Raw genomic sequence first — 24994 nt, forward strand, 5'->3', positions numbered from 1 at the left:
AACTGCCTGTTTTCTTTCAAGACCAACAAAATGTCGCTGAGAGAATGCTCCACACACTAGATGTAAAGAGGGCCCTCATGTACTATATTGACAGAACTAAAAACTTTAGGAAGACTAAACAACTCTTCGTTGCCTTCTCTCCACAACACAAGGGCAACGCCATTTCCAAAGCAGGTATAGCCAGATGGATCGTTATATATATCCAAATTTGTTATCAAAAAGCTAAACGCACATTAACGATTCCCCCACGAGCCCACTCAACACGAAAGTTAGGGGCGTCCATGGCTTTCCTGGGAAACATTCCTTTACAGGAAATATGTAGAGCAGCCACATGGTCCACTATTCATACATTTACCAAACACTACTGTGTAGATGTACACTCAAAACAGCAGGCAGCTGTAGGACAGGCTGTTCTCAAAACTCTTTTTCAGACTGCTGCAGCTGGCACGGGTAGCCGCCGCTAATAGGAGGTACTGCTGTGTATTCTATGCACAGATATGAATTCAGCAGCCCACATGCCTCGAACTGAATATGCTACTTACCAGTATGCATCTGTTCTTGGCATGTAGGGCTGCTGACATTCATATCGCCCACCCTCCTCCCCGGCGCCTGTAGCAGCTGCAGCTCTCAGAATTACTGTAATGGCATGGTCATCACTTCCTGTATCTACTCCATCACTGCCACAATGGCGAAAAACAATCTGGGGATGGAGAGGATGCCCATGCGCACTGTGGTCCAGGGGAGGAGTCACCCATCTCAGGATACTTCGAAGACTCTTCCAGGACAACAATGTGCAATCATCCGGACCCAACACTAGGCGGCGATCTATGCACAGATATGCACAGATATGAATGTCAGCAGCCCTACATGCCAAGAACAGATGCATACTGGTAAGTAGCATATTCATTAATTTTAATGGAGGCATCCGAGGCAGGTGGAAAATGAAGGGAAACAAAGGAATAGACATGTTGGATAGTTTGTTCTGGTACACAGCAAGGACGTTTTAATGGAAAACGAGAAAGTCAAAGGTACATAGTGGTTGACAGTCAAAATATTGTGACCCTTAATACATCCCTGCTTTAATGCTTCTTCCCGGCAGTTGAGATAATATACTTAATCGTTTTTTATTTTTAAAATCTCTCACTGATGGGGATGTATTAAGTATCATAAAGCCTCTATCAACAATGCATTTCTTTTCTTTTTGATTTAGGTTTATTGACCATATTTTGGTAATGTTTGGAGATGAGCTGCCACCTTGGGATTCAGAAAGAAAATATCACGCTCGCAATTTGGAGGTAGGATCAGTATGTTATTCCTTTAGCAGTGACATGTGCAAATGTGGGTAGACCTTATGAATTTGTCACAAATGTCTTTTCTGTACAAACTTCATGGTTCGAAAAGGCTGCAGTGTGTGCAATATCATGTCTGCTTCGATTTTTCCTGCATTGTTATCCCATCAAGCAAAGAACAAACTTCAAAGCACTCTGGTGCATAATGCCATTTTATAGTCCAACCGCAGGTTACTTTACCAACCTGTTAAACTCTCACAAGCCTACACGGAGGCCCACGCAAGCATCCCATATCCTCAACCTCTTCTTGCGCCTTAAGAAATACCTGCAAAACGCTTGATTGTTTACTCTGGGGTAGCTTCCCATTACACCTGTAATGGGAAACTAACACCATCAGATTGTTGTGGGAAATGACTGCTCACTTGTTTCCACAATGGCCTAGTCTGGAATTAACCAAGTCCTGAGACTGGGTCCCACTTTCATATTGTGTGACCTCTTTTCTGTGTATAGAAGTCCTTATCTTTTAGCCCTATTAACCTCAACATTGTTGCCAATATGCCCCATGTCACGTGTGACCCTGCCAGTCTGTTCTGTTTTTTTGCATGAACATGACTGCCTTTTGGGAGGTATAGTTTAGATTTTCAGTTGTTATAATATTTATATATATATATATATATATATATATATATTTGTTTGTTTTTTAGTCTTGGGAACTTGCTAATGCATACCATACAATGGTATATATTGTGCACGTTCGCCGTTGTGTACAAAATGTCATTTTCTGAGGCCGATCCTTTCTTTGAAACTTTCTTGTGGCTACCATAAAACTATGCAGAGTAAAGATTCACATTTAATCTAGAAGTCCTAATAAACTCTAAAGCACCCATCTTGATCACTGAAGGATAGAATTTATACACCATGTTCATTCAGAGCAGGCAAGCCTACTGATGAGGACTAGCATGTTTGTATATTTTACAGTACATGCATTCCTCATCAAGATATCTTCGCTTATGATAGGGACCCCTATCCCGCAGGAATACAGGAGAGGCCTTTACCTCAATGCCACTTAAAATTGGGCCACCCGGACCCTCTGGTATATTGCTGGGAAACCACCATTAGGCATGCATAGGTCCTATATAAGAAGAAAAAATTCAAAGTAACAAGTTATTTACTTTCACTAATGCCCTTTCTGATAAATGCTCTATTGTAGATTCTTCACCTTAGAATATTCCCCAGGCAGCATACTGGATCTGGAGAATTGTCATAGTAATGCTCCCACGCACTGCTAGATTGTGCCATGTGGTTCCATACTGCCAGAGAAGCAATAGTATATAAATGCATATCGGTGTCACCACTGTGCACTGACGTCAGTTTCTACTTGCTTCCCTTTCCACTTCCTCAGACCTGGAGTGTGAACAATTGTTGGTTACTGTGTTCTGAATACAACTTGGGACCTTTTTCTAAATATTAGGGAGGTCACTCCACAGAACAGGGGCAGTGGGGAAACTAGAGATAGAGTATATAGAAATAAGCACAGTATGGCCTTTTTTAAGGCCTTAACCAGCTGCAACATCGCTGATGGCCTGGGATGCATCTGGACCAACTGCAGAATTGGCTCCTTAGTCAGATATCTGGTGGGAGATCAAGTGGCACCTTGACACCCTTGCAACTTCTCTCTAAGGTAGAGCGTAGCAGAATATGGTTGCATCCCACTTTTCTTTCTTATGTTTGTTTTTAGACTTTAAATGCAACTTACTGGACGACTTTGACCACAACAGGGACCTCTCACAAGAGTGGCCTTTGGAGTGGGAGAGGGTCTAAGCCCTCGACTTGGATCGCGTGCGGGACTCTGTATTCAGCAATGTATAGCATTGCTTCACAGTCCCTTATAGCTTTCTCATGAGGGTGCACTAAGCACACGACTTTGAGTCCTGACCAGAGCCCAAATACCAATGACACACCTCATGCAGGTCCATAACTGACATCTGCTTTCTTCAGTAACTGCATGGTTTGAAATCGGTAGTTTTTGGCTGGGACATTTCCCTTAAACACTGGATTCAGTATTCGGGAGCCATCGAAATACAGAAGTAGGAGTGGAGCTCCAGATCCATGTTTAAAGACACGGAAAGAAAGGAACAGACATCGGTATGAAGGGGCAGTGCTTATATGTGGCTGTGCTCTGTTGTGCAGAGTTTGCCTGAATATATTGTGCAATGTATCTTTGTTAAAGTGTTTAATGATAGTTGAACAAAGTGATTGATGACTGAGGATGAAAGTGACTTATTGATTTTTCTGAAGAGAAATGTTTCGTATTTAGTTTATCCAGACCAGACTATTATTGTAAAACAATGGAAATATAGTGTTCGAGGCATATGAGCTGCAGATCACACACTGAGGATAAGATCGCCATCTGGTGTTGGGCTCGGATGATTGCAGGTTGTTGTTGTTGTCTTCGGAAGAAGCCTTTGGTCACGAGACTGGTGACTCCCCTGGACAACAGTGCGCATGGGCATCCACTCCATCGTCCGATTGTTTTTTTCCGCCATTGGGTTCGGATGAACTTTTTTCCGCTCCAGCAGAAAACTTTCAGCAATCGAATTAACTCTTCAATCTTCATTCCATCGACATCGAAATCAACTCGGACCGGTTCCGGAAGCGGCTGATGGGCAGGACACCCTTTAAAAAATGCCCCCAGTGTGGAGCGAAGTTCCCCCACAGTGATCACCACGAGGTTTGTAACCTCTGCCTGTCGCCGGAACACAACGAATCGAACTGTCCAGCTTGTGCCGCTTTCCGTTCCAAGAAGACCCTCCGGGACCGAAGAGCTCGACGCCATATTATGGCCAAACCAGCTCCAGAACCGGAGGACATCTTTGCTCAGGATGTTCCTGAACATGACACCGAAGATCTCGAGATCGTGTCCGAGGCCGACGATTCCGATGACCTCATCACTCCAGGGCAGCGTGTGAGTACCACCCCCCCTGCCCCTGCCCCATCCAAAAAGACATTGGTCAAGACTCCGCCAGCTGTGCCCAGTCGCGACCGAAAATCCTCTTCAGAAGCCCCGCCCTCGGGCCCGGCTCCGAAGACATCTAAGCCTGTAGGTGGCTCGGGCTCGAGCAAACCTCATGTTATTGTACCTATAACACCTTCGGCACCGAAAACTCCATTCTCGGCACCGAAACAGGCTTCAAGACCGAAATCTCCTTCGGCACCAAAACGTTCCTCGGCACCGAAGTCTCCACCGGCGCCGAAACGTTCTTCGACATCGATGCCTAAAAGTCCCTCGGCACCGAAGATTCCATCGGCACCGAAGATTCCATCGTAACCGAAAACTCCATCGTAACCGAAAACTCCGTCGGCACCGAAAACTCCGTCGGCACCGAAAACTCCGTCGGCACCGAAAACTCCGTCGGCACCGAAAACTCCGTCGGCACCGAAAACTCCGTCGGCACCGAAAAACCCATCGGCACCGAAAACTACGTCCACACCGAAAAAAGTTCATAAAGACCCGAAACGGCCATCGCCACCACCACTTTCGGAGCCGGATGAACTTTTTCGCCCAGATCCTACTCAAAAGCGGATCTACATCAATCCCAAAACCGGACATGTGACTGCCGTCCCATACAAGAAACGGAAGCTGGACATCACACCACCTCCAGCTCCCATACGGAAGAAGGACTGTGCTACTTCACCACTTCGTCCTTCCTCTCCTGTGTTACCTCCTAACCCGTCCCCCCCTCCTCCTCCTCCTTCTCCTTTACCTTTACCATCTCCCTCTCATTCACCTCCTCCACGGGATGATAATGATGACTTAGGGGGAGGGGCGGACCCTGATTTATTTAATGATCCTATTGATCCAAACGACCCTTTTACGTTCCCAGACACAGCACCAGTAGATGACTGGTCTTATCCAATGCCTGACATGCCTGACCCCACTACCTACCCCTCCAAGCCCTCCCCTCCTGATGACCATTTGGGGTTTGGCCAACTGATTAATAGGGCAGCAACATTCCATGGCGTCACAATGCACACGGACGCCCTTGAAGAGGACTTTCTCCTCGATACTTTTGAGCAGTCACAAAAAACTGTCCACATACTGCCCATGATTAAAGGGGTTATAAAGCATGCCACTGAAGTCTTTAAAGACCCTGTTAGAGCTAGGGTTCTCAACCCACGCATCGAAAAAAAGTACCGACCAGCCCCGCAGGACCCTGCATACATTAAAGCCCAGCTCCCTTTAGACTCCTTGGTCGTATCAAATGCCAGGAAGCGTGTTAACTCACAGACAACTGGAGAAACGCCTCCCCCAGACAAGGAGTCTAAGCTTTTAAAGGCCTCAGGCAAACGAGTCGCCGCACAGGCGGCGAACCACTGGCGTATTGCCAATACCCAGGCCCTGTTAGCCCGGTATGATAGGGCGCATTATGACTAACTTGAGGACCTTATGCAACATCTGCCTGAGCCCTTTAAATCCCAGGCTACTGACCTCATTCAAGAAGGCAAATTAATATCTAATGCCTCCATTAAATGCGCCTTAGATGCGGCAGACACTGCTTCTAGGGCGGTCAATACTAGCGTCTTACTCAGACGACATGCCTGGCTCCGTATTTCCGGTTTTAAACCGGAGGTTCAAACCACAATTCTAGCTCAACCTTTCAACCAAGAGCAGCTATTTGGCCCTGCAGTGGACACTGCATTAGAAAAAATGAAGAAGGATAATGAGACTGCCAAATCTATGGGAGCACTGCAGTCTCCTCAAACCCGGGGTTCCTTTCGTCGCTCCTTTTATAGAGGAGGCTCCAAAAATGTGGGAACTGAGACCACGTCCACCTTTAAAAATTCTGGACAAACATCCCCTAACAGAGGATATTTTCGAGGAGGTTCTAGGGGAAACAATAACAAAGGTCCGCACCTCCCCAGCCACTAAACAGTGACTTGCCACCACTCCCCCCAGACCATTCCACTCCGGTCGGGGGGCGGCTCCAACAATTCCTACCTGTCTGGACTTCCATCACCACAGACAGGTGGGTAAGACAAATTATCCAGTCTGGCTACTGCCTCGAACTAATACAATCCCCCCCCCAAACATACCACCCAAACAACGTCCAATGTCCTCACATCATCTCTCTCTCCTCAAACAAGAAGTTCAATCCCTGTTACAAAAACATGCGATAGAACCAGTCCCTCTTCAACATCAGGGAACAGGGGTATATTCCCTATACTTCTCATTCCCAAAAAGGACAAAACATTAAGGCCCATACTGGATCTCAGACTACTAAACCAGTATATACAATCAGATCATTTTCATATGACCACCCTCCAACAAGTCCTCCCACTATTACAACAGGGAGACTTCCTTGCCACATTGGACCTCAAGGACACGTACTTTCACATCCCTATGCATCCCGCTCACAGAAAATATCTACGATTTGTGGTAGATGGGCAACACTATCAATTTACAGTTCTCCCATTCGGAGTAACAACAGCACCCAGAGTGTTCACCAAGTGCTTAGCAGTCGTGGCAGCGCACCTCAGAAGACAACAGATCCATGTCTTCCCCTATCTGGACGATTGGCTCATAAAAGCCCATACTCACCAAAAATGCGTTCTCCACACTCATCGCACTATTCAAACCCTCCACAATTTGGGATTCACTATCAACTACCCCAAATCCCATCTACAACCTTCCCACTTACATCAGTATCTAGGAGCAACCATAGATACATCCAAAGCCATAGCTTATCCCAGCACTGCCAGGATAGCCAGTATACAAAATCTCATCTCTCAATTTCAAACTCATCAATCTCTTCCAGCAAGAGTGTTCATGCAGCTCCTAGGCATGATGGCGTCATGCATCTCCATAGTCCCACACGCACGACTTCAAATGCGTCCCTTACAGGAATGTCTAGCACAACAGTGGAACCAAGCTCACGGACAACTTACCGATCTGGTGTTGGTGGACAGTCGCTCACTTCGCTCACTGAAATGGTGGAACACCATCAACCTGTCCAAAGGGCGGCCGTTCTTAGAGCCTCTTCCACAAGTTGTGCTAACTACCGACACATCTCTCACGGGGTGGGGAGCCCACCTCCTTCACCATACCACTCAGGGCAGATGGACCAGTCAACAAAAACTGCTCCACATCAACCACCTAGAACTCTTAGCTGTGTTCCTGGCACTGAAATCCTTTCAGGCACACCTAAAGAACAAAACTGTCCTCATACGCACAGACAACATGACGACAATGTATTATATACAGAAGCAAGGAGGGACACATTCTCTCCAACTGTCCCAACTGGCACAGCAAATCTGGAGATGGGCAATTCCCTAAACATCTACCTGTTAGCAGAACATCTCCCAGGAATCCACAATCAGGTGGCCGACCTCCTAAGTCGCCACACACAGCAGATTCACGAATGGGAATTACACCCCAAGGTTCTACTCCCATTCTTCCAAAAATGGGGACAACCAGACATAGACCTGTTCGCCACTCCCGAAAACACAAAATGCCCAACCTTCGCTGCCAGGTTTCCACACCCACAGTCGAAGGGCAATGCCCTATGGATGAACTGATCAGGTAGATTTGCGTACGCTTTTCCGCCTCTCCCACTCGTTCCATTTGTGGTACGCAAACTGAAACAGTCGCTAACACTAATACTGGTAGCTCCCACTTGGGCACGTCAACCGTGGTTCACCACACTTCTGGAACTATCTTTAGTTCCACATCAAAGGCTACGCCTCTCCCCGGATGTATTAACCCAGAACCATGGAGAAATCAGACACCCAGATCCTCAAACATTGAACCTAGCGATCTGGCTCCTGAAGTCTTAGAGTTCGGGTACCTCAACCTCCCTCCAGACTGTATGAATATCATAAAGGAAGCCAGACGACCTACTACTAGAGCATGTTATGCCGCAAAATGGAAACGATTTGCCATCTACTGCGCTAATAATGACATACATCCATTGGATGCTTCCATCCAAAACATCATTTGCTATCTACTACACTTGCAAAGATGCAATCTAGCGTATTCCTCTATACGTTTACACCTAGCAGCCTTGGCAGCCTACTTGCAAAATAGGCAACACCTGTCCCTTTTTAAGGTACCAGCCATCAAAGCGTTTATGGAAGGTCTCAAAAGAATTCTTCCCCCAAGATTACCACCTTCCCCAGTGTGGAATCTCAATGTGGTTCTAACAAGACTTATGGGTCCCCCATTTGAACCTATGCACAAATGTGAATTACAGTTCCTAACATGGAAGGTAGCTTTCCTTATCGCAATCACTTCCCTACGAAGAGTAAGTGAAATACAAGCCCTTACGCTAGAGGAACCTTTCTTACAACTACACCGTAACAAAGTGGTTCTTAGGACAAACCCTAAATTTCTTCCAAAAGTGATTTCCCCTTTCCACCTTAACCAATCAGTAGAGCTACCGGTCTTTTTCCCTAACCCAGACTCCGTAGCTGAAAGGGCCTTACATACCTTAGATGTCAAAAGAGCCTTGCTTTATTACATCGACAGGACAAAACCCTTTCGAAAGACAAAACAACTCTTTGTTGCTTTCGCACCACCACATAAAGGCAATCCCATCTCCAAATCCGGTATAGCCCGGTGGATAGTTAAGTGCATCCAAATCTGCTACCAAAAGGCTAAGCGTACACTTACAGTTCCCCCTAGGGCGCACTCCACGCGTAAAATAGGGGCTTCTATGGCCTTCTTAGGTAACATTCCCCTAGAAGACATTTGCAAGGCAGCCACGTGGTCTACCACGCATACCTTCACTAAACACTACTGTGTTGATGTGCAAGCCAAACAACAAGCCTCAGTGGGCCAGGCTGTCCTAAAAACTTTATTTAAAACTGCTGCAACGGATACAGGTGACCACCGCTAAGGGGAAGCACTGCTATATAATCTATCCTCAGTGTGTGATCTGCAGCTCATATGCCTCGAACGGAATATGCTACTTACCAGTATGCATCTGTTCTTGGCATGTAGAGCTGCAGAGTCACACACGCCCACCCGCCTCCCCGGGACCTGTATCTGTTCCAGCATCTGTCTTACTTAGACATTGCACATGGACATCCTTTCTTTTCATTTCTATACACTCCATCTTTTCCCATCATGGCGAAAAAACAATCTGACGATGGAGTGGATGCCCATGCGCACTGTTGTCCAGGGGAGGAGTCACCAGTCTCGTGACCAAAGGCTTCTTCCGAAGACAACAACAACCTGCAATCATCCGAGCCCAACACCAGATGGCGATCTTATCCTCAGTGTGTGACTCTGCAGCTCTAAATGCCAAGAACAGATGCATACTGGTAAGTAGCATATTCCCTTTTTGTCATGTGTTGATAGGTATTTGTTCCGCATAAATCAGCTGGGAAGTAGATAATCACTGTTGATGGTAGAAAGTATTACTCTGGACTCTTGGTAGAGGGCCAAATGCAACATATAGCATTTTTTTTTTTTTGTAGAGTTTTATTATAGCGCGAACTTGACCCGAATCCAAATCGGGTATCAAAGCGCTTTACAGTTACGTTACATGAGGACACACATTCATTTTTGTACAGCACGGGGAGATTAAGTGATTTGCCCAGAATCACAGGATGTTTAGCGTCATTACTGAGGCTCGAACCTAGTTCCCCAGGTCCGAGGTCGCGCGCCCTAGCCGTTAGGCCAACTCCTCTCGCCAGTGCTCTAGCCGTTAGGCGGATGATCTTCTCATGTTTCTGCCGGATGCTGAGGGTGCTCTACGTGGAGAGAGGGGTTTGTTGGAGACATTGGGGAGAGTGGCAGGACTCAGGGTAAATTGGGCTAAGTCGTGCTCGTTTCCCATTAGACCGAACAGGATAGTCTGGCAGAGGACGTCCCATGGGAATGTAGGTGTTTACCATATTTGGGCACTAGGATCTACCATGTTCCGGATGACCTGTTGGAGGGCAATCTGGGGCGAGCGGTGCGCAGCACGCGGGCCTGTTTTTCTTTTGGGGGGACTCTTCCGCTATCATTTGCTGGTATGGTTGCCTTGGTGAAGATGGTCATACTACCCAGATTTCTCTACTATTTTGGGACGCTCCCCCTCTGGATCCCGGGTAAGTTCTTTGCCCAGCTTAATACTTTGATCACAGGTTTTCTTTGGGGGACTGGGAGACGGAGAGTCGCCCTGATTACTCTGCAGAGGCCCAGGGCAGAGGGAGGATTTGTGTTGCCGGACCTAGAGGCTTACTATCATGCCGCATGGTTTACGAAATGGGTGGCGGGCCATATTAGAAGACGTGAGGATATGGGGGAGTCGGAGCCGAGCCAGCGTCACTTGTCCGGGGTACTGTTGCGAGTGCCGCTGCGGGATGCCTTGTTGCCGCCGGCCTTAGGCAAGGTGAGGCGCTGCTGGGCGCATCTGGCTAGAAGAACACATGTTGGGATACCTTACGCGCCTGAGATCCTACTGAGAATGTGCGAGGTGTTGCCTCACGGGGGTGATTGGAGCCAATTATTGGCCTGGGAGGAGGTGGGAGTAACCGCAGTGGGTGATCTATACGAGGATAGTAACCTCCTACCTTTTAATGATCTCAGGGAACGGCATGAACTCCCAAGTGGGGACTTTCTCTTACATGCGTCCCTGACAGCGGCTATTAGAAGGCATTGGCGACAGGGATTGGTGGAGCCTGCTACGTCACTCGTCTGTCAGTATATAGTGATGGCGGCGGGAACTTTCAAAGCGGTAACTTGTCTCTGCAGGCGGATCACTAGGGATATGCGTCCCCGCTTGACGGCGTTGAGGATCAAGTGAGAGGCGGATTTGGGAGAGCCCATTGCGGAAAAAGCCTGGGAGGCAATTGTTGAAAGAGCGTGGAAAAGCTCTCGTAATGCGCGCTTTCAGCTCATCCAGTTCTATGTCCTACATCGGGCCTACCTTACGCCCCACAAGATTAGTGAATATTTTGGGGTGTCTGCTACTTGCCCTCGTTGCACTCAGGAAGGGGCGAGCTTTCTCCACATGTTTTGGGCCTGTCCACTGTTGGGAGACTACTGGCGGGAGGTGACGACTGTTTTGACAAATGTGACGGAGAGGGAGGTGGCCATGACGCCAGGGGTATGCTTGTTGCACTGGTTCCCACACACTTCCAAGACTAAGATTACCAGCAAGTTCATTGATCTGGGGCTGGTCCTGGCCAAGAGGGAACTCACTTCTCACTGGAAGGCGAGGCAGGGTCCAGCTCTAGCGTGCTGGCATAGGGAGCTGCTGAAATGGGCAGAAAGTGAAGGGAATTATAGATTAGGTATGGCCCGTCGTAGCGGGAATGAAAAGTTGTTGGAAATGGCTCGGGCATGGGTGGCTCTTCTGGAATTGGCCAAACATCCTATTGGGGACGACGAGAATGCACTTGACGAGGTGGAGGGAGTGGGGGCCTCCTGAGCGATATCTCCTTCTGTGGGAACATAGGGCGTGCTGGAGCTGGCGGGAGCCTGGTGGGGGCTTCCCCCTGGTGTTCCTGATTTGATACAGGTTGGAACCCGTGACGTAGGAGTTCAGATAGGTGGTACAGGTACTCTGGTTACCTCTATGACCATATTAGTGACCGTCGGCATGCTTGGGAGGGTGTGGGGGAACTTGTTGGGATGGTTAGGTAATGGGGGTGGGGAGTGGTGTTGGGGTGTTCTTTATGTTGCAGTACAGTGCTGGCCTGGACCATGTGTAGAGACAGATAGGCCCAGCACTTGGGCTCTACGTGGGAGAATGAAGGAGACTTGGTATTGCACCTTCATGATATTTGGTAGAGCACTTCTGTGAACAGTCCCACCTGGGAGGTCGCTAGAGCTTTTATTGTGAACAACTGTTCTACATGTTGACTTTTTCATCACTTTATCATGGTGCCCCACAGGGCTGTATGTTTATTTGTTGGAAAACAATAAAATTCTGTTAAAAAAAAAATTATTCACTGTTGATGGTAGAAGGCATGGACAATGCAATGCAATATACAGTTGGGGAAAAATGAAGTCGAAAAGTTCTCTTTTAGACCAAAGGACTTTAGACTAGCTTTTGGAGGGTCGATGAGGGGCTTCTTAAATAAGTGCCCCTTAAACACTGTTTTGAATTTCAGGAGTGATGATGGAAGCCTGATGCTAGGTGGGTGAGTTGTTCCAGACCCATAGGGTGAGACTACTTGACTTCTGGTTTTCTTCACTTTGCTCTCCACATTTCAGACCCGTATTTGTCATTACTTCTTGCCTGTTAGGCCAGTAATGCTGGTGTGAGGGTTCTTGCTCCTTTTTCAATCTCTCTTCTGCGCTGGCTTGGTAAGGCCAACACCACAGCCACTACCATAGTAGGAATCCAATTCTCAATGACAGTTCCTCCCTTAGTGTGTGTCACCAACCGACCTAGCTCTGTTACAGTTTGTTCCAAAGCAAACAAATAAAGTAAATGTACTGCACTCTTTCATGTGTGTGACTTAACACCTGATTTTATAAGTGCATTGTGTGTGGCAGTTTCTTCTCTGTTGTTGTGACTGTCAAAAGACTTCCATGTTTTTCTGTGGAATTTTGTTGAAATTAGTGCATGTTTTTAAGGTTTCGCCTAGGCAGCACATGAGCGCTGTCTCTTTGAGACGTGCTGTATCTACAATATGGGCTTCAAGCACCGCCCATCTTTTTCATTAGTTTCTCTTACTGCATGAATACCATTATCAGGGTAAATACATTTCGCCTGGCCGCCCCATGCCTTTTTGTATGATATACCGTATACGGCTACTCTTGGAAATCGTAGCACAGCATCCACCGTTGACCTGGGCTCTAGGAGATGTGAAGGGCCTGTTTCTAACTACCCCTATGCTTCTAGGAGCCTACCCTTGGATTCCACATCATTAGGTGGATCGACCTTGTGTGCTACTCCTGTCATCATTTCCAATCTAGACCAGTTAGGACAGGAAGCTTTAGGGTATGACCAATTACTAAATAACCCGATGACTACCATGAGTCATATAGATGCATATAGCTAAGAGAGAAAAGCAGCTAGGTTATATACGAATGCACAGCCTAGACCTGTCACCTTGCAGTAGTGCTAGTATTGCCCACCTCAAATGGCCTGCTGCTTGTAAGACCACAAATACAACATGTTTTTATAGAAATATGAGAGGCAACACAAGTAAAAAGCTGTATATAGGTAATACAACACAGGAACAAATTTCCAATTAACACGAAATATTCGCAGTGTTCAGATGTTCTTTATTCCATGACGCAGTGCAACAATGTTCACAGCCAACGTGTTTCGCCCAAGCATGGGCTTTTTCAAGGCTGTTTGGGAATCATACAAAAATATGGAATGTATCTTTACTCAGTACACATAGAGAATTCATGTACAAACCATAGTAAAATCAAAACGAAGGAAAAAAGACCTTAAAGAGAAGTGAAGATGAAAGGAAAAGAAAAGAGCATGCTGATGACGGATAGGGAAAAACGCCAAAAAGTTGATTCAAATATAAAAAAATATATAACTAAAATAAAACAGTGCATAATGAACCGAGTTGGTGAACTACCGTGAGTAGGCTAAAATCACCCATGTGCCCCATGTGAGGCGTGCAAGAAACTAAACCTGCATAGAAGTGGCAAAGCATTTGGGCTAACTCAAGTGACTGGACACGGTTGTCAGAAAAGAAATGCACGAGAGCACAAGGTCAAAAAGCCCTGTAAGCAACACCTTAATACTTTCCCCAATTGGACGGGTGTCTAACATAAACACGGACCCAATAAAAAATATAACGAAAGAGGAAGCGAGATATAAAACGCTTACCACGCAATAATAACCGTAGATACACAAACTATGTTCCACAGGTGTCGTAGCAAAAGGTGTAGGTAGAATCTATCGATAATAAGGCCACATATAAGTAAAATCGTAGGGAAAAAAAAAATTTAATGAAATCAGTTGTCCATAGAACTCAAAAGACATACAAAAACACTCACCAAAATGAAAAGTAGAGCGTAACTGCACAAAAGTCACAAGGTACATCCAGGATAAGATTTCGCAAGAAGTCCTAGTGGTATTAGGTCTAAGAAAAAACACATAAATATCAAATTTGTAAAAAGAACTCATTCCTGAGAAACTACACTGAGTAAAAGGGCTAGTATCTGCCCCATTGTAATACAAGTACGTCCTATCTGTAGGCGGGCCAATTATGATCACAATGGAAGATGAGTAGCATCGCACACTCAAAGTCAAACATGAAATATTTGATGCAAGATCAGAGTGTCACTGAAGTGAACCTAAGTAAAGCAAGGCTAGATTCTACCCATGACAAAAAACGGGGAACAAAAGAAAATTCACTTTATAGAAAAATATTCATCACAAAAACACTGTTGTTCCTGGAGCTTAGCGCCAACATCGTCAATCAATCTGTAGATCTGGACCACTACACGTAAATGAAGCCCCCATAGACAGAGCAGAGTCCCGTTTAACTACGTTTGACCGTAAGACAGAAATTCTGAATTAACCGCTACCCTTCTCAACCACATTCTCAACAAGCGCATAGCTGTCCTACCCCAATTTGACAGTTAAAAAGTCATAATACGGCTCAAGTGAAATATTCAGCTGAAGTACATATAATGTGATAACAAGTATATAATAGAATGCAAGGAAGACACGATAAAAACCCCCAAACCCATGCTTACTTCAAATAGTGTATTACAGGTGTACCATCGGGGGGTCAGTAACGCCGTGTTTGCCGTCGTGTCGGAACGGTTACCAGGGGAGTGTCAAAGTCAGCTTTAAATTCCGGCGCCAAGGCGTGCACTTCCGGGATGTCACCGATAAAAAAAAATATAAAGACTAGACAGTGCGAGTGTCCTAGCTACTCCATCTTGGAGTGGTTCCGGTTTTCAACAAGTGATGTCATGTCCTGTTTGAGGCAAGCACCAAATGTATCGCGCCATCTTTGAATGGTTCCGATACACGATGAATACTATTACGATAGTGTAAATAATACCCGAATCATGTCCAACGTTACTTGAAACATGTTAATTAGATTAAAATTACGTAGGGGAGCGATATTCGTCAAAATCACAAACGGTTAACCTAAACTAAAAACCGTAACGTTAATAAGTCTGATTACGAATACAGACAAAACGGAACCAGATCGTATCAAAACAAAACAATGGTGAGCATTAAGGCCATGTAAAGACCAAAAATGCACTTAAAGCAACAACAGCGAAGCTTGTTTGAGCCAAATGTACACCGACTCCGTGATACATAGACGCAGTGTATCGCGCCATCTTTGAATGGTTCCGATACAAGATAAATACTATTACGATAGTGTGAATAATACCCAAATCATGTCCAACGTTACTTGAAACATGTTAATTAGATTAAAATTACGTAGGGGAGCGATACTCGTCCAAATCACAAACGGTTAATCTAAATTAAAAACCGTAACGTTAATGAGTCTGATTGCGAATACAGACAAAGCGGAACCAGATCGTATCAAAACAAAACAATGGTGAGCATTAAGGCCATGTAAAGACCAAAAACGTACTTAAAGCAACGACAGCGAAGCTTGTTTGAGCCAAATGTACACTGACTCCGTGATACATAGACACAGGGGGCCTACAACTAATTCAAAAACCTTAATATTTTTTCTCTTTTTCTTCCCCTCAAAGGAATAAAACGTGCAGAATGCACTAGAAGCGACCATAAAAAAGTCATATGTATGGGACACGGTATGTCCTGAAGACATCTTATTTCTTATTGGATCCAATGTATAAAAAGGTATAAAAGTCATTTTTCCAAAAAATTATGGATTATGAGACTCGAGAAATACCCAGAGTCCGGGAGGATACGAGACCAGAGAGTAACTCGAATGGAACAAAAAGCATGGATAGAGTATATCCATACTGGTGACCAAAGTGGTCCAAAAGTTTACACTTTACACCATATAAAAGAGTGTAATTAAGTTGATTCGATAGTGCAGCCAACAAGAATAAAACATGAGTGAAAACAGTACAGACAGAAAGATTACAAGAATCTTACAATGTACAAGTATATAACATGTCAGACATGGACAGCACATCACAAAATACACATTTGTCAGAGTTTGCACACAAAGAACATAATTCACAGATAGTGACATCTTACAAGTCCAAACACATAGGTTTTTCAATATGCATTAAGTCTCTCTGCGATGTACAGAATTATAGAAAGTAATGCATTTCGTTATCATTATTGAAACCTAGCGTCACTGATCGCAAAATACAGATCCATCTTGCCTCCAATTGCCTGAGTCTAAGTTCCCTGTCCCCACCTCTATTCATTGGTAGAGCCACATCGATGCCATGGAAACGGAACCCAGATCTATCCACTCCTTCTGTACAGGTATGTGAGACTAGAGCGTACGTAGTGTCTCCATGTAAAGCTGCTCTGCGATGTTCCTGTATGCGACTCTTGAGTGGTCTCACAGTACTGCCCACATAGATTTTGTTACACCCACAGATCAAAACATACACCACATAGCTAGAAAGACAGTTAATGAAGTGGCGGATTGTGTGACATCTGTCTGTGTTGAACTTGAATGTAAGTGTTTTGTTACATCCTAGATGACAAATGTTGCATGAACTGCAGGTATAAAAACCAAGAGGCTTTTTAAGCCAGCTTTGTTTCGGGGGGTGTGGCAAAGTGTAGCTGGGGCATAGGGCATCCCTAATGGTTTTACTTTTCCTAAAGGTCATGGAGGGCCTAGATGTAATTATAGTATTGACCCCCGACGCTCCCTTAAGAATTGACCAGTGTTTGTTTAGTATCTTAAATACCTCATGGTTTAGAGTGGAGTGTGTCGTGATGAAGGCAAGTCTTTCTTTGTGAATAGTGTTGTTCTTGTTGGCACTTTGGAGTAAGTCCTTTCTTTTGAGTTTAGCCGCCCTATTCTTTGCCAGCTGTAGGACATCATGCTTGTATCCCCTCTGTTGTAGTCTGTTCAGTGCTAGTGTGGTTTGGGACTCAAATTTGTGATCTTCACTGCAGTTTCTGCGAATACGTACCAGTTCTCCAAACGGGATAGCTTTTTTGGTAGATGTTGGGTGGGCACTGGTATAATGAAGAATGCTATTTACTGCAGTGTCCTTTCTATGAAGAGTACTGTGTATCTTCTTATCCTGGACATAGAATTCAAGATCCAGGAAGTGTATGGTTGTTTGGGACAGCTCCATAGTAAAGACAACATTGAAAACATTCTGATTAAGAAAAGTAAAGTACTCCACAAATTCAGATTCTGTACCGGTCCAAATGATAATAATATCGTCAATGTAGCGGCCCCAGAACTGAATATGTCCAATCCATTTAGATGCCAAACGTGACCAGGCATGCATGTGTTCCACCCACCCCATAAACAGATTAGCATATGAAGGTGCGAATTTGGAACCCATTGCAGTACCTTGTTCCTGCTTAAACCATGTGTTGTTAAAAAGAAAAAAGTTGTTATCCAGGATAAGGTCAATCATGGATTTGAGCATATCATTGTGTTCCAAAAGAGTTGCCATTCTGTTCCCAAGAAAGAAGTCAACAGCCATAATGCCCAGATCTTTCCTAATGCATGTGTATAGTGAGGTTACGTCCAGTGTGGCAAACCACATACCATCCTCCCAATCCAGATCTTCCAATTTATTCAGAATATCCGAACTGTCCCTAACATATGATGGCAAATTTATGACTAGGGGCTGTAGGAAGGAATCAACAAATTGGGCCAAAGCTTCAGTCATTGAGCCAATGCCCGAGATAATAGGGCGGCCTGGAAGGAAAGGGTTGTTTCTTGTGTACCTTGGGTAGTAGGTAAATGCAGGGAAACCTGGGGTTCCGAACACTGAGAAACTTGTGTTCTGTCTCTGATAAAAGCCCAATCTCTTTCCAATGTGAAAGACGGTCATTGATTCTAGTGGAAGCTGTGGGACAAGGGTTGGTTGGGAGCCTAGTGTAATTAGTAGTGTCATTCAGCTGTCTGAGAACTTCCCTTTCATAGTCAACTCTGTTCATGATCACTACATTGCCCCCTTTGTCTGCTTCCCTGATGATGATAGAGTCATTTTCACTCAGTTGTTGTAACGCTATTCTCTCAGCCTTAGTGAGGTTGTCTTCAATATGTCTCCTAGAGCGTGTATGTAATTTATCTTCCAAACAATAGAGATCACGAGAAACCATTTCATGAAAAGCATCTATGCTAGAAAGATGTGTACCCTGTGGAGTAAATTTGCTACGAATGTGTAGGCCGCTGTCACAAGAGTAATCTTGTCTAATGTCAAGATCTCGTAATACACTTTCAGTCGTGGAATCATTCTCATCATCAATTGACAATAGTGTGGCAACATTTTGGACATGGGAGACTGTGATATCTGTGTGTATTGTGGCCTTTTTCGTCTGCTGATATTGAAAACTATCCATTGAAAAATGACATTTTAGTTTAGCATGACGGACAAATTTAAACAAATCCACATGTAATTCTGAGAAGACACCTTGAGAGACAGGGCAATATCCAAGACCTTTATTAAGCACGTTTATTTCATGCATGGACAAACTGTAATCTGACAGATTAATTACCAAATTCTCTGAGACCAAGGTTCTATTAGCATCAGAGGGAGTAGCAGCCCCATCATCCATTATCGTTTGTCTATTTGACTCTTTTGGTAACGAGTCAGAACCCTGTTTTTTTCCTGCATTTTTCCTCCTTCCCCCTCTCCTGATTTTTCTTTTGCTTTCTTGTTTCCAATTCTGAAGCGCAGGACTTCGTCTAAAAAAGACGATGTACTAGGTCCCTGTGCTCCTTCTTCCGGTGGTCCATCTCTGTTACTCTCATCAATCGAGGATGGATCAGAACTTACGCTAATATTGGAGATGCTCCCTGTACTGGGTGTAGCAGAGGCATTTGATTTGGGAATTTGGATGTTGTCAAATTTAGCTGCAAAGGTGAACACACGACCATTGTCGTAGTCCCTATCATCACGTATGATTTTATGTAATTTCCTATTTTTAACTGCCTTCTGATGTAAATTAATCTGTTCCTTAAGAATTGCGTAGTTCTTAGTAGTAGCCTCCGCTAAGTTTAATAGTTTGATTTCATCCTCAAGTGCTTTTATTTCCGCCTGTAATTTGATACATTTTCTCTCAGCGTGGGTTATCAAAATTTTCATCATATTGAATGAGGAATTGTGCAAATTATCCTCCCAATCTGAGAGTAAATCCGGGTCGAGATCATCAAAACTAGGAAATGTCAGAATTCTTAAACCTCTTGGCACCTTTTTATTCTCTAGGTACCTTTTGAGAGTGACTCCGTCCCACCATTTAGACAATTCGTTCTTTTTGAGTCTCTCAAGTTTCTGAAATTTTACTTTCAAGCCCTCTTTCGGGTTGCTGCTGTTAGTAGCAGCTTGTACAATCTCCTTATTCTGCTTGAAGAGATCCTTAGCTAGTTCCTCCCTAGACTCAGGCAATTGGAGGCAAGATGGATCTGTATTTTGCGATCAGTGACGCTAGGTTTCAATAATGATAACGAAATGCATTACTTTCTATAATTCTGTACATCGCAGAGAGACTTAATGCATATTGAAAAACCTATGTGTTTGGACTTGTAAGATGTCACTATCTGTGAATTATGTTCTTTGTGTGCAAACTCTGACAAATGTGTATTTTGTGATGTGCTGTCCATGTCTGACATGTTATATACTTGTACATTGTAAGATTCTTGTAATCTTTCTGTCTGTACTGTTTTCACTCATGTTTTATTCTTGTTGGCTGCACTATCGAATCAACTTAATTACACTCTTTTATATGGTGTAAAGTGTAAACTTTTGGACCACTTTGGTCACCAGTATGGATATACTCTATCCATGCTTTTTGTTCCATTCGAGTTACTCTCTGGTCTCGTATCCTCCCGGACTCTGGGTATTTCTCGAGTCTCATAATCCATAATTTTTTGGAAAAATGACTTTTATACCTTTTTATACATTGGATCCAATAAGAAATAAGATGTCTTCAGGACATACCGTGTCCCATACATATGACTTTTTTATGGTCGCTTCTGGTGCATTCTGCACGTTTTATTCCTTTGAGGGGAAGAAAAAGAGAAAAAATATTAAGGTTTTTGAATTAGTTGTAGGCCCCCTGTGTCTATGTATCACGGAGTCAGTGTACATTTGGCTCAAACAAGCTTCGCTGTTGTTGCTTTAAGTACGTTTTTGGTCTTTACATGGCCTTAATGCTCACCATTGTTTTGTTTTGATACGATCTGGTTCCGCTTTGTCTGTATTCGCAATCAGACTCATTAACGTTACGGTTTTTAATTTAGATTAACCGTTTGTGATTTGGACGAGTATCGCTCCCCTACGTAATTTTAATCTAATTAACATGTTTCAAGTAACGTTGGACATGATTTGGGTATTATTTACACTATCGTAATAGTATTCATCGTGTATCGGAACCATTCAAAGATGGCGCAATACATTTGGTGCTTGCCTCAAACAGGACATGACATCACTTGTTGAAAACCGGAACCACTCCAAGATGGAGTAGCTAGGACACTCGCACTGTCTAGTCTTTATATTTTTTTATCGGTGACATCCCGGAAGTGCACGCCTTGGCGCCGGAATTTAAAGCTGACTTTGACACTCCCCTGGTAACCGTTCCGCCACGACGGCAAACACGGCGTTACTGACCCCCCGATGGTACACCTGTAATACACTATTTGAAGTAAGCATGGGTTTGGGGGTTTTTATCGTGTCTTCCTTGCATTCTATTATATACTTGTTATCACATTATATGTACTTCAGCTGAATATTTCACTTGAGCCGTATTATGACTTTTTAACTGTCAAATTGGGGTAGGGCAGCTATGCGCTTGTTGAGAATGTGGTTGAGAAGGGTAGCGGTTAATTCAGAATTTCTGTCTTACGGTCAAACGTAGTTAAACGGGACTCTGCTCTGTCTATGGGGGCTTCATTTACGTGTAGTGGTCCAGATCTACAGATTGATTGACGATGTTGGCGCTAAGCTCCAGGAACAACAGTGTTTTTGTGATGAATATTTTTCTATAAAGTGAATTTTCTTTTGTTCCCCGTTTTTTGTCATGGGTAGAATCTAGCCTTGCTTTACTTAGGTTCACTTCAGTGACACTCTGATCTTGCATCAAATATTTCATGTTTGACTTTGAGTGTGCGATGCTACTCATCTTCCATTGTGATCATAATTGGCCCGCCTACAGATAGGACGTACTTGTATTACAATGGGGCAGATACTAGCCCTTTTACTCAGTGTAGTTTCTCAGGAATGAGTTCTTTTTACAAATTTGATATTTATGTGTTTTTTCTTAGACCTAATACCACTAGGACTTCTTGCGAAATCTTATCCTGGATGTACTTTGTGACTTTTGTGCAGTTACGCTCTACTTTTCATTTTGGTGAGTGTTTTTGTATGTCTTTTGAGTTCTATGGACAACTGATTTCATTAAATTTTTTTTTTTCCCTACGATTTTACTTATATGTGGCCTTATTATCGATAGATTCTACCTACACCTTTTGCTACGACACCTGTGGAACATAGTTTGTGTATCTACGGTTATTATTGCGTGGTAAGCGTTTTATATCTCGCTTCCTCTTTCGTTATATTTTTTATTGGGTCCGTGTTTATGTTAGACACCCGTCCAATTGGGGAAAGTATTAAGGTGTTGCTTACAGGGCTTTTTGACCTTGTGCTCTCGTGCATTTCTTTTCTGACAACCGTGTCCAGTCACTTGAGTTAGCCCAAATGCTTTGCCACTTCTATGCAGGTTTAGTTTCTTGCACGCCTCACATGGGGCACATGGGTGATTTTAGCCTACTCACGGTAGTTCACCAACTCGGTTCATTATGCACTGTTTTATTTTAGTTATATATTTTTTTATATTTGAATCAACTTTTTGGCGTTTTTCCCTATCCGTCATCAGCATGCTCTTTTCTTTTCCTTTCACCTTCACTTCTCTTTAAGGTCTTTTTTCCTTCGTTTTGATTTTACTATGGTTTGTACATGAATTCTCTATGTGTACTGAGTAAAGATACATTCCATATTTTTGTATGATTCCCAAACAGCCTTGAAAAAGCCCATGCTTGGGCGAAACGCATTGGCTGTGAACATTGTTGCACTGCGTCATGGAATAAAGAACATCTGAACACTGCGAATATTTCGTGTTAATTGGAAATTTGTTCCTGTGTTGTATTACCTATATACAGCTTTTTACTTGTGTTGCCTCTCATATTTCTATAAAATCATATAGATGCAGATGTGGTGACTAAAGTACCTGAGCCGTGCAATACTCCACTAAAAATTCTTTCTTGGAATATTGCGGGACTCAGGAATAAGATACCATTGCCCTATTGGAGTAGCTTAGTCGAAGATCACCACTTATGTATCTTTCAGGAAACGTGGAGTTTGACACCACTCCACAAATCAGGGTACACTACTTTTTTCACCTCAGATTTGCATACAGGTAAGGGGCGCCCTTCTGGCGGCCTGATTATGTGGATCAGTATCGACTTGGGGTGGACAGTAAAACAACATGTAGTTCCACCCCAAGATATCTTGTGGCTTACCATAAAAGGGCTAAAGTGTGGGGAAACCCTTGAACTTTTTAATATCTACGTAAGAGGGACGACTGGTGGTAAGACCTCGCCCATCCTCTCCATCCTTGAGGAAAAACTAAGTAGCTGCCACCCACTTTCGAAAGTTATGATAGCAGGAGACTTCAATTGTACCTTCGAACCCCTAGATTCGGATGATTTCCTAGGGACAGCAGATGAAGATCTCCAATGGGGAATACCCTCTCTAGATTTAGTACCCATTAAGAAGTGGACTCAGGTGGCTATCCAAATCCAATGCAATCCCTTCCGAATTTGGTCTGAGGGCATTGAATGGTAGAGCCCCATCCGACTGTTTAGGAGCCCATACATTCAACAGAGTAGGGTTTACTTCGCGTATCAATTATATTTTATTAGATATTCGTCTTTGGACTGCATCTACTGATATGGCAGTTGGTTCCACAGTGGACAGTGACCATAATTTCTTGTCTTGTTCCCTGAAGAATTCCTGGCCATTGCCCGAGCAAGTCCCAAGCACTGATCCCATATTATTTACTAAGGATGTCGTCCCCTCCAACTCTGGCAGGTTTTTGAAGTGGACGAAGGTTGTAGGGCAAGACTTTAAAATCCAGTCCATTCTTGAACTCCTGTTGTTGGGAACTAAGGAATTGGAGGCAGCCGATACAGATCCTCTTGCAATACCCAAGGCAACTTCTATCTATGAAGCAACTATCACTCAGATGAGTTCTCACTTTCAGATTAGGCAAGCCGCTAACCACAAGGATAGAAATAAAAAGGGGGTTAACTCTTGGTTCACAAAGGGTTGCAGAATAAAGAGAAATGCCCCATCTCTTGCCCTTAAAAGGAAAATTCCTCTTAAAATTAAAGAAGCCAGGAAAGAGTATAATGCTGCCATCAAAAACGCTAAACGTGATTGGGCGGAATCTTATTGGCAAGCACTTAAAGTTGCTTGCAATCCAAGGGAATCTACAGTCTTTTGGAATTTGATTAAAGCTGCTGACTCCAGAGGTACTGCCCCAATCCCTAATCACAATACCAACTCAGAATGGTATGCCCACTTTTCCAAATTATACTCACGACAGGATTCCCGGGATAACCAGCAGCTTGTAGAACAGGCCCATTATTTACATTCTGTCGATGAAGTTACACCTTTCAACGCTACAGAAATTGTAGATGCAATCAACCGCATCGTTCCTGCCAAAGCTGCAGGACCGGATGGAATTCCGGGAGACTTATTCAAACTTGAACCTGTCAAATGGGCCAATTATATTCTCCTTCTGATTAACCTAATCCTTAAGGGAGCACCAGTCCCGGACTCCTGGAAAGGAGCCGAAGTAGTCCCCATTTATAAAAATGGGGACAAGGAGGACCCCGCCAACTACAGGCCTATAAGCCTGATAGATGTCATCCAGAAGGTGGTCGGCAGGGTACTCCTACATAGGATTCAGGACTGGATTGATGATGGTAGCATTATTTCCCAGTATCAGGCGGGGTTTAGAAGGAACACTGGGACTATTGATCACATTTTTAGGCTGCTCCTCCTGTATTGGAAAGTGGTAGTGATTGGTAGGGGCAGCCTCTATCTTGCCTTTATCGACCTCAAGACCGCGTTCGACTTGGTTCCTGGGGGGAATATGTGGTCAGTCCTAGCAGAAATGGGTATTCCAGCACAAATTTTAAATCTGCTGATTAGTCTACACGAGGACAATTATGCTTGTGTAAGTTGGGGTTCCCAGGGCCAAGTTACTGATAGGATCACGGTTAGTAGGGGGGTCCGACAGGGGTGCGTCCTGGCTCCCACCCTATTCTCACTGTATGTGAACGGGGTGGTTGATTTTTTGGGAGAAGACCCTGCCGACGCACCCATTCTGGCTGGGGACAAAATCGCGACCCTCCTCTTTGCCGACGACACACTCCTCATTTCCAAAACTCCAGCTGGTTTACAGAAGTTGTTAGATAGATTCCATCTCTTCTGTATAAATCGTGGTCTTATGATAAACACCGCAAAAACGAAGTTCATGGCCTTTAACCCTCATAAACAGTTTAGATCCAGCCTTACCCTCGATGGAACCCAGTTAGAGAGAGTCAAAACGTTTGATTATTTG

The 24994-nt window shown here is 44.1% G+C and overlaps 1 protein-coding gene across 2 annotated transcripts in view; it reads left to right on the forward strand.

Annotated features, from left to right (window-relative positions):
* The window catches only part of TTC4 (tetratricopeptide repeat domain 4), a 223136-nt gene that overhangs the window by 126486 nt on the left and 71656 nt on the right, over positions 1 to 24994 (forward strand). For both annotated transcript variants that reach the window (XM_085602541.1, XM_085602542.1), the window contains exon 9: positions 1211 to 1295. In XM_085602541.1, coding sequence (XP_085458667.1) covers positions 1211 to 1295 — 85 coding nt within the window. The remainder of the gene's footprint in view (positions 1 to 1210; positions 1296 to 24994) is intronic.

This window comes from Triturus cristatus, chromosome 4_2 (assembly GCF_964204655.1).
Source record: "Triturus cristatus chromosome 4_2, aTriCri1.1, whole genome shotgun sequence".
Taxonomy (NCBI): domain Eukaryota; kingdom Metazoa; phylum Chordata; class Amphibia; order Caudata; family Salamandridae; genus Triturus; species Triturus cristatus.